General features: G+C 56.3%; 1 protein-coding gene across 1 annotated transcript in view; it reads left to right on the top strand.

Annotated features, from left to right (window-relative positions):
• The window catches only part of LOC112108278 (disintegrin and metalloproteinase domain-containing protein 33-like), a 74,585-nt gene extending 66,708 nt beyond the window's left edge, over window positions 1-7,877 (top strand). The window contains exons 17-22 of the mRNA XM_026659541.2: window positions 682-790; window positions 1,428-1,575; window positions 2,486-2,588; window positions 4,662-4,895; window positions 5,511-5,665; window positions 7,669-7,877. Coding sequence (XP_026515326.1) covers window positions 682-790; window positions 1,428-1,575; window positions 2,486-2,588; window positions 4,662-4,895; window positions 5,511-5,665; window positions 7,669-7,720 — 801 coding nt within the window. The 3' untranslated portion in view covers window positions 7,721-7,877. The remainder of the gene's footprint in view (window positions 1-681; window positions 791-1,427; window positions 1,576-2,485; window positions 2,589-4,661; window positions 4,896-5,510; window positions 5,666-7,668) is intronic.
• Window positions 7,878-10,752: the final 2,875 nt, after the last annotated feature.

Below are 10,752 nucleotides of genomic sequence, written 5' to 3'. Positions count from 1 at the left end.
TGAAAAGTTTAGAGGGGATGAAGATTTGGTCTCCACAGGCAGGGCTCCCTGTGATATGAATCCAGAACTTCTGGTAAACCAGTATCTTCCCAGCAGGCCCCCAAGGACTCCTTGATGAGTAGAGGGTGAGTGAACTTGGAGCGGTTTGGGTGGAGTGCAAAGTTCTGCAGGCGAAAATCCCCCCTCCAGAGCGTGGGTGGAGAAAAGGGCTTCCAGAGCACAGTTGGTTTAGCGATGCGACATCAGATCATTGCCTCACCAAAGTCCATGGAACTGGACCTGCAGATGTCCGGATGGGCTGCTAGACAGCTCGAGCACTTCACCCCGCTGGGAGGGGGAAAGGGACAGCCAACGAGGACGTTGGTTTGATCCCATGATTACAGATGCCCTGGCCAGAACCGTGGGCTCGCCAAGGCTGCCGTGAGAGGTGTGATAGAGGCACCTAGACGGATGGTCCGGAGCTCTTCCAGTGCTGCTATCACTGCTCTGAGAGCTCGCCTGGGGAGGCTGAAGCTAACCATGGCTACGCCTCCTTCCCCAGTTGGGCCCCCTCTGGTGTTGGTTGCCTGTGGGAGCTCGTCACCGGCTTTTCATCTCCTTGTGCTTTGTCCTCCTGCCAGTCTGGTATTGACCATTACTCTGCCCTGGCCCTGACCCCCCCCCTCCCCCCTGCACTTGTAGGTTTGTAACAGCAACAAGAACTGCCACTGCAACGCCGGCTGGGCCCCCCCGTACTGCGAGAAGCCAGGCCTGGGGGGCAGCGTGGACAGCGGCCCCGTGCAACACGACAGTGAGTTCTGATGTCAGGCCTGAGGTGGAGGGGGGCGGGGAGGTGGCCCCAGGGCTTCCACACCCCCCCCTCAGCTCAAAGCCGGGCCACTCCCTGGGATGGGAGGTGGGAGTGAAGGAAGCATGGAGCTGCTCTCTTGTGCCCCAAGAACGGCGAGCTGATGGGACAGTACCCAAGTGGGGAGGATCATTCGGCATCTCCAGCTGTTCTCCCCATACACAGGGAGAGCTGTTGGCAATGCTACCCCACAGCTGCCTCTTTAGCAGCTTCTCGGGTCCCCGGTGGCTGGGCAGGTGCCACAGGCTGTGCCTGCAACTCCAGCTTGCCCCGGGGAGGGGGGAGGGGGGGCATACATCAGGCATGCCGTTTTGCGTGTGCAGGTTAGGCCCACAGCAAAGCTATCGGGGTCTGGGTTTGCGGCGCTGGTGGTCAGAGAAGGCGGCTCTGTACTGGTTTGCTGTGAGCCCCTACGAGGCGCAGTCAACGGAAGGGGATAGACACAGATCGCGGTGTTTCTACGCCGAACTGCTCTGACGTCCGCCTGTCAAATGGGAGCGGGTGTTTTCCACCCCTAATGTAAGGGGCTGATACAACTTCAAGCCCCCTCCTCATCTCTCCACTTCCCCCTCCTCCCCAGACCATGAAGCCATCTTGATAGCCATGCTGGTCATCTTCCTGCTGATCCTCCCCGCCACAGCTTTGGGGATCTACTGGTGCTACAGACGGAAGAACTCGCTCCTGAGCAAATGGATAAAGAGCACGAGGAAGAGCCAGGAGACGGGCAGGTGAGCGACTGATGGAGCCAGAGACCATCTCCCCCTTGAGGACCCAGCGACACCCACAATTATTTGATTCTGCGCCTCGACTCACTGGGGGAGAGAATGGGTGGGATTAGCGGTATAGAGCTTAGGGCCCAGATTGTTAAAGGCATTTAGGCACTGTGGCGCTCAGCGGTGCAATGCCTACCTGATTTAGGAGCCTAAATTTCATTGTTAGAAGGGATTTAGACACTTAGGAGCCAAAATCCCATTGTTAGTCACCTTCAACACCTAAAAATCTGGGTCTACCTCTGATCTGATCTAATGCCAGTTTCACATGGAGTCACTTCGGTGGAGTTACTTGCAATATACGCTGATGTGAGATCAGTGTGTGTGATTCTTGCTTGCATGCCTGGGGTTAAACTGATAGCCAAATCTGAGGTTGGGAAGGCATTTTCTCATGGCTGAATTGGAGTTTGCATCTCCCTCCAAAGCACTGAGCAGGAATGATTCATTAGACTCAGGTGCATCCTACACGAACACTGGCTACCTCCATGCAGGTGTCATCTTCTGGTCTTAGGGGACTGCAGAAGTTTTCTGTGTCAAACCAGAAACCAGATCAGTTCAGCATTTCATGTGTTCTGTCTGGTCCCCATCCTCCTCCTCTCTGAGCCTCACCCAAATATTTAAAAACACAGTTTACAGCAAAGGAAACCAGCCCCATCTGTCGATTTACATCCCGGGCACGTTCAGAATATGCCTCTGTGAAAATGCTACCTTCCCTCGGGTATTAAAAGCAGCCATGTAACCATACTCGCTTCCCCTTCTGGTTCACATGTCCATTCCGGGGTCTGACAGCCAACACCAGTGAGGGCAGCAATTGCAAAGCGTTTGACTTTCTTTATGTCCTGTGTTTTCTGTTTTTGATTGGGGGCAGGAACGGCGCCATCCATCAGAAGGGAAACGGGGGCCATTCGAACGCGGCTTTCACCTTGCAGGATGTTTCCTCCTCTGGTAAAGCTGCGAACAGCACTAACAAAGTAAGTGGGGGCCTCAGATCTTTGCATGACCGATTGCTAGTGTCTGCCGGGTAGCAGATTTGGAGGTGTTGGAGTCAGCAGCTAGAGAGAGACGTGAGCACAAACACACGAAGCTGGTGCACCACTCTAGGCAGAGGAGACGTAAACTTGGAGCAATGTGATTCCTGGAGCTCAAGTAGGCAGGGCGTGTAGTTTTATTGGTGCTGTAGGTGTGGGTTCTGCACCCGCTGACAACTTTGGTGGCTGGGTGTATGTGGCCATGGTTTATTTCATTAGCATCATGGCTGAAGGGCCAGATTCTGCTCTGCTCTAAATCCAGAATAACCCCACTGAAGCCAAGAGTCACTCCAGATTTACACCACAGACTCCAGGCCAGAAGGGACCGTTGTGATCATCTAGTCTGACCTCCTGTGTAACGCAGGCTGGGGAACTGCCCCACGATAATTCCTAGAGCAGAGCTTTGAGAAAGAAAGCAGCGTAACAGAGACCAGAATTGGGCCAAGAATCTGCAACTTGGCTGGTGCTTGACTGACTATTACATTAAATGAAGGCTTCCAGCCACTCATAACCCAGCTAAAATAGGTTATGCTCTCATACATAATGACAAGACCCTTATAATCCAATCACGTGGCTCCTTTTCCCACCAAGGCCTCTTCCTCCTGATTTGCTTTTCACCGCTGCCTTTTGAACAGTGGTTCACTTTCTGAACCATTCCCCTAAGTCCCATCGTCTCCGGGACAACCTGGCAAGTTGTGGCAGGTTAGAACGACATCCCAAAGGTGCCACTTATCAGAGGTGGCAAATGACTCTCCTTTAATGGATCAAAGCCAGGAGTTTACTTTGAATCTCGGCGACTGTGGACAGCTTCGCCGCTTGTCGTTCTGTTCCAGCGCTGGCACTTGGAATCAGTATGGTGGAAGGACGCCTTGGGTTTAGTGAGCATGTCCGCTCTGGCTGGATGGCTGCTTGGAGCCCGCAACTCTCCTGTCCTGTGTGCCCTCTAAGCTGCGCAGCTGGGCGGCCGCCCAGGAGCGATTCAAGTGCCCTGCGGCTGATTAGCAGAGCGCGCACATCCGGCGGCGTGTGTTCAGGTGCCCCTCCTCCCGCTGCTTTGCAGCCGTGTTGCTCCTGCAGCTGCTCCCGGTACCCTCCTCCTGGCTGTGCCGAGTGCGGGGGGAGGGAGATGCTGACGTCAGGGTGTTCCCCCTCCTCCCACCCCTGTACCCCATCTCCGCAGAGCAGGAGAGGGGACGGCCTGGCTCAGGACTTGGAACTGCTGCGGTTTGAGGTCTGGACTATGGTGGGTGAGTGAGTGTGCCTTTCTTAAAGAGACAGCACACGGTCTCTGAGCCTTCCCCATCAGCCAGATCATCACACAGTCTGTCTCTCTCACCCCCCCCCACCCCGCCCATGTACCCCATATCCGCAGAGCCGGGGAGGGGAGACAGGGCTCAGGAGAGCTTTCAGTGAGTGCCTTAAAGAGACAGCAGAGGACGTCTCTCAGAAACTTTCTGTGCATTTCATAAATTTTATTTCTCTTACACCTAAATTTAATTCTTTGAGTAGTGAGTTCTAGAATGCCTAACCTGTCCTGGCTGGAGTAATTATCCCTATTTAACATTTTAAAAATATATATATTATATCTAGGTTTTTTGTTTCTCCTGGTGGCGCACATCCGCACATACCTCGGTGCATGTAACAAAATGTATTCCACACATGGATGGAAAAAATTAGAGGGAATATTGCTCCTGTCCTCTCCCAGAATGCACTGGGTCTGGTGGAAAATCTGGGCTGGATACTTCCAAGATAGTCCCTATTCCTAGTCCCTCTCTCGGGGCAACAGTCCCAAGGCGCTATGTTCCACTCCGCTTGTGAAGATTGAGCATGGCCTTCAGTCACGTGAGGGAGAAGGGAAGGAGAAGAGGCGGGAACAGTTGAGTACTGACCCGCACAGGAGCAGAGGAACACATAGGTACTGAACTGCTGGGTGCCTGCTGAGGGTAGTCCCCTCCCAGTGACCGGGGACCTGGGCCTTAGGTTTGACTCCATTTGTTTGTTCTTCCGGCCTTGCAGACAGCCAGGGGCATCTTCCCCCTCAAGCCGAACGGTTCCCAGCCCGTCAGCATTGTCCACCCCCTTCGCCCGGCTCCCAGCCCAGCCGCTCAGCCCCACCGAGACCTCAAGCCATCCAGGCCGCCGCCTCCTGGCGGCAAATCCCCCGTCATTCCGGCCAAAAGGATCAGCTCCCAACCCAAGCTGCTGCCTCCAAAGAAGCCTCTTCCCAGCAGCCCCGTGAGGACCCCTGTGGTGAGTTTCCCTGGTCGCTCCCCAACGCACAAGGGTTTGGTTGCTGTGTCAGTCCCTCTTGGCGTACGATGAGGTGTCCTCTCCCACCTCAATCAGCCAGGCTACCGCTGGGTGTCTCTCTGTCCCCCTCTAGGGGTGAGGCCATGCGTTGCCTCTGAGCTGACACTGGCTCCAGCGGTAGAGGCTCATGCTTTTAGATCCCAAGGGCCTGGGTTCAGACCCCACCTTGTGCACCCGGGGCTGATGGCGGACAGCCCCAGAGGCTGCCATGCTGGTGGCCTGTCTGTCCACAGAACAGGACTCTGCCCCGGGGCCGCCACCCCGAGAAGGGATTTCTGCCTCTGTGGCTCTTTCCAATGAGGTGCTGTGCTGCTGGGTCCCCCCCAAGAGGTGGCTGTTTCAATGGTGGGCAGAGCTAGCGATATACAGCAGCAAGAGAGGCTTTGAAGTCTGCCTGGGTCCCCTGGGGCACAACCTCTGCACCAATACCCCATTTCTAGTCCCCAGCAGCCCCAGCTCCCTCCTGGGAGAGGCCGTGTTGTGGGCAGTTGGGGATTGTTCCTGGGACAGGGAATCAGCTGGATTGACACCTGCTTGTACCTTGGTCTCCTCTAGATCGTCCCAAAGCACGGACCCCCTCGCCGGCCTCTGCCTGGGAGCCCTCTCCTGGCCAAAACACCTCCCTCGGCACCGGGACGGACCCTGCTGGTCACGGTCCCTCCCACCAACTTCAAGGCGGCAGGGGCCAGCTCTGCCAGGTACCTAACCAAGTAAGTCCAGAGTAAAGCTCGAAGCTCGGCTGCGTCCTGGCAGGATCCCGGGTTCAGCGCGCTGGGGCTGAGGTTACCAGGACAGGTCCCCCCTGCCCCGCAGTTGTAGAGAGCAGGGTCCTGGTGTGGCAGACATGCCCCATTCCCTTGCTACGGCAGTAACGGAGGAACTGCAGGCAGCCTCTAAAGCACTGAGCGCTGACGAGTGTGAAACAACAGTGAGCCGGCGGCCGGCACCTCCTGGGCCCAGGCAAATGGTCCGTGGGGCTTGAGAGGGCCCAAGTCAGTGAGTCTCCCGGGCTGAGGGGTGCCGGGTGACTGGCCCAGGAGGCAGCGCTTGGTAGTGATGGGGGAAGTCTGGGCAAAGAGAGCCTGATGGAGTGCCCGAGGGGACGGTCGGTTTGCTGGTGAGGAGGGGGCTGGGGCTGAGCAGGGGCCAGGGGAATGGTCCGGGGGGCAGTCGGGGGGAGGGAGCTGGATGCTTGAGGAAGCACTATGGGGGGGTAGTAAATGCTCTGTGTGGCTGGAGGGGCACTGTGGGGGCAAGGGTGAGCGAGTTCTCGCTGACTGAGAGGCCCCTGGCAGGGAAGGGGCTGTGCTCAGAGGCCCGGGCAAAGGGGCTGTGGCATGGGAAATTTCTGTACAGTCAGACGGCATTTTCCTTCAGCCTGAGCTGCCCGCAACCTGCCAGGCTGTGCCCAGAGACCCGAAGGGCTGGGGGGGGGGGGGGGGCGCGTGCAGGATTTCCCTGCAGGGTTGGGGCCTGTTCCCTGCCGTGTGCCCAGAGCGCAGCGAGCCGGCTGCAGCAGCAGTAACAAGGGAACCAGGCTGTGACCGGGCTGAAGCCCACGCCCTTCCCCGTTCCAGCCGTCCCCCTGACGCTGCACTGTGTGGCAGGAGCTTGCCTTGCCAGCAGGAAGGATGGCCTTGTGGTTAACAGGCCGGATTGGGGAGCGGGAACTGCAGGTTCAGTCCTCTGCTCTGCCACAGACTCCCTCTGTGACCTTGGGCACATCACTTTCCATATGTCTCCACTCCACACTACGGGCATGTCTGCACTTGAAACGCTACTGCTGCAGTGACAGGAGGGGTCTCCCGTTGGTGTAGGTAATCCACCACGCCAGGAGCCAGTAGGTCGCTCGGAAGAATTCTTCCATCATTGCCCCAGAGCTGTCTATACTGCGGGGGGTCAGGTCGGCTTAACTGTGTCGCTCATGGGTGCGGGTTTTTCATGCCCCTGAGCGATGTGGTTGGGTCGACTTCGCTTTTGAGCGTAGACCTGGCCTAAGCCTGGGCTCTGATTCAGGTTTGAGCCAAGCCCCCCTTCTGTCCACACACAAATCAGTCTGACTCGGGGACACAAGCGCTTAGGCTCCAGGTCCCAGGACGCAGCTAGAGAGGTGAGTCCTGCTGTGGCTTGGGTCCAAGCCCCGGTCATTGTGCAGTGCGGCTGCAGTGCAGTGTGGACACTCTAGCATGGCCGGGAGACCTGGGTCCAAGCCCAAGTTTCCAGTGTGGTGTGGACGTTCAAGCGTGGGCTTGGAAACAGAGTCCACAAGCCCAGGTCTCACAGACCCAGGTTTACAATGCAGTGTAGACATCCTCTTAGTCACTCTGGGCCTCATTCCCATGTGGTACGTCAAATGGGACCTCAGTAATATTGCCCTTCCTGGCAAGGCCATAGGGCCCATATCAGAGCGCTGGCGTCTCATTGGTAATCATATTTATTACGGCAGTGCCTCAGGGCCAGCCAGGAACGTGGCCCCATGCTGCTAGGGGCTGCACAAACACAAGGGGGCGCCCCGAAGGGTTACAGTCCCAGCAGACAAGCCAGACCCCGGCGTCAGCAGGATTTGGGTGGGGCCTGGGCCGCGAGCCGTCTTTCTGCACAGGCGTGAGTTGGAGCTTGATGTTTATGAAGCCCCTTCAGTGCCGAGAGCTGCACAATGGCTGGTTGGTTTCTGCTCTCTCGAACGTGGTGTTTTTCTCCTTCTCTCCGTTAGGCCCGTCCCGGGGTTCAAAGTCCAGTCCGCCTCCATCCCCTTTAAGAAATGACAAACGTGGACAAAGCAAGAGGAATGTGCTCCCCGAACTGGTTCTCCTCATTTGCACTACTGCGGGCGACGGGGCTCTTTTGGATACCAAAGGACTATTTTTATACGAGGGAAAATGTTTCTGCACATAGGGGGGAGGGTGCGGGGGAGGGGAAAGCGGTACGGTGCTATACCGGGGGGGTGGGCAGCTTGCGGCGTTAACCGTGACGCATCAGCTGCCTGCCAGGGGAATCACCCAGACTCTGCTCCTTCCTAGCTATGCCTGCTGGGCTGGGAAGGAGCAGATCTGGGTCTCCTAAGCAGCCAGCACTGATGGAAGAGGCTGGTGACCAGCCCCAAGGCAGCACCTAGCTACCTTCTCCTCCATGGCGCGCCTCTCTCGCCACCAGACTCCAATGCTGGACGTTATTACCGCAGCTGGCGCCGGCGATCCACGCGTCCCGGGGGACCATGCTATTGCCGACTCAAACGGCGCCACCTAGCGGTGGGATGTCTGACTGGCGTGTCCCTGGAGGATCCTTATTGTCACCCTCCCCGGCCTCCTCCGTGACAATCGTGGAGAACCCAGCAGAATAAGTTGTTCTGAAGAGGAGCCAGCTGGGAGCGCTTCTCTCATGCGGCACGTGTGGCAACGGGGTTTCAGCTGCACGGCTATTTCAGGGAGCGGGGGGTTCCCCAGTCACATGCTTTGTTCCCGTCATATGGTGTAAGCCATGTGGTTGCTTTCTGAGCTGCTAATGTTTTATTATGAAAAGGGGGAAGAAGTGTGGACCAGTGGTGAGAGCAGGGGGCCGGGGAGACCTACTCTCAACTCTGCCACTGACTCACTATGTGGCCTTGGCCAACTCGCTGCGCCGCTCTGTGCCTCAGTTTCCCCATCTGTAAAATGGGGGTAATAATACCTACCTCACAGGGGTGTTGTGAGGTTTGACAAACTGATGTCTCTCAAGGGCTTTACGATCCTCAGATGGAAGGTGCTGCAAAGTATTACGATGTGTTTAATGTCTGAGTCACTTTCCTATGACATGACACCTGACGTCGTCAGTGTCTCTGAAGTGAGAACAATGCCTTTCTCCGGTCTCCTTGTGTTCTTTCGTTTTGCTTGATCTGAATCACCGCCGTCCCCTGGGCACTTCAGTCACAAAGTGCGGTTGTCAAGGCTCTCGTTTCTCAACCCGCTCACAGATTCCTAGGCCAGAAGGGACCAATGCGATCAGCTAGTCTGACTTCCTGTATCTCACAGGCCAGAGAACTAGATCCTCTCCTTTAGAAAAACATCCCATTTGATTTAAAGATTGTCAGTGATGGAGAATCCACCCCAACTCTTGGTAAATTGTTCCGGTAGTTATATACCCTGGCTGTTAAATATGTGACCTTATTTCTGGCCTGAATTTATCTAGCTGGATCATCCAGCCTTTGCATTGTCAGATTTCTGTTCCCCAGAGGTAATTACGGACTGTGATCAAGTCACCCCTTAACCTTCTCTTTGTTACGCTAAATAGATTAAGCCATTTCAGTCTATCACTATAAGGCAGGTTCTCTAATCCTTTAATCATTCTCATGGTTCTTCTCTGAACCCTCTCCAATTTAGCAGTGTTCCAGCAGCAGTCGCACCGGTGCCAAATACAGAGGTGAAATGACCTTTCTGCTCCTATTTGAGACTTTCCTGTTTGTATCAACAATGATCGCACTAACCCTTGGGGCCACAGCATCACCATGGGAGCTCACGCTCAGCCAATCATCCACTATGACCCCCTAGGTCTTCATAGACGAGTGGAAATCTGTAGGAGAGCATCTGTAACAGAGCAGGGCTGAGCTGGGGACCGGAGCCTGGGGGAGATGGAGCGTGAGGACAGTACAGTCTTTACTGTTGAAATATTGTAACGAAGAAGAGTCGACTAGCGGGCAGGGGCTGTGTCACGGACTCACAGATCGTGCCCACTCTTGGCCCCGTGCGGTCCGTGGGGGGGTGCCCCTTTCAGTGAGACAGCCCTTCTCGGGGGTCCACTCTTTTTCGGGGTCAGGCCCCTCCACCTACTGGAGCCGCACCTCTCTGAGCCTTAGCACGTCCGTCTCTGCCATGGGCCCCCTTAGGGAGTCCACTCGCTCTGGACCCCCGAGGCCTCCACCCCCAAAGGGGTTGATGCAACCCTGTTCTCTAGACCAAAGTGACTCTCAGCCAGCATAAAACAGGAGGGTTTATTGAGAGTTGACCACAGCACAGGAAACTCTTAGGGCCTCAGGTTTGGCCTCCCTCAGCCCAGCACATCCCAGTCTCTCTGCATCCAGGTGGGCTCTGCCTGCTCCCCCTCTCCAGCCCAGAGCCCCCTTGCTTCTCAGCTGGGCATCTGAGATCACCGGCCCCAGGCCCCGCCTCTGTCCATTGTCTTCTCTCCAGATAAACAGGGTTGTAAACCGGGGCCTCCTCTTCTCACTTCTGTCCTCTGGCTGGAACCGGCTGGTTAGGTCACTGGCTCCTCACTCTGCAGCCCATTGTCCGCCCACTGGCCAGAACCGGCTGCGTCTCCTCAGCTGGGCCTCTGGGTCACCAGGTCACCGGTCGCTGGGGTATCCATCCTCCCGGCCATCGGCTGGGTCCCCAAGTCCTCTCTCCGGTCCTCTGCAAAACAAACTCCCTCTCCCCTCACCTTGTTAAACCGGTAACACCCAGGGAAACTGAGTCCCACCCCCTCCGCATGCAAACCATTGAAACTCCACAGAAAACAAGAAAACCCCCCACTTCGTCACAGGCTGGCAGAGGGAAGCTGACTGAGTCTATGAGAAGAACGAGCAGTGCGTGATGAGCTAACGTGTGTATTTACACCACTGCTCTCTCTTAGTGTCTCTCAGGCCCCACGGGTGGCCCAGCTCTGCACACAGTGTTCAGCTCCTGCCCTTGCTTCTGTACCGCAGACAACTGGCGGCTGTGTTCATGAGCCACCCGGACTGTAGCGGATGAGAGGGCTGTCCCCTGGTAGGCCTTGCGGGCTGGGTTCCTGTGACTCGGGAACATAAGAACAGAACATGAGAACG

The sequence above is a fragment of the Terrapene carolina genome, unplaced genomic scaffold, assembly GCF_002925995.2.
Source record: "Terrapene carolina triunguis isolate 2854851 unplaced genomic scaffold, T_m_triunguis-2.0 Scaffold633, whole genome shotgun sequence".
Lineage (NCBI taxonomy): Eukaryota > Metazoa > Chordata > Testudines > Emydidae > Terrapene > Terrapene triunguis.
Note: the sequence above shows the minus strand (reverse complement) of the source record. Positions and strands in the feature narration are given on the sequence as shown.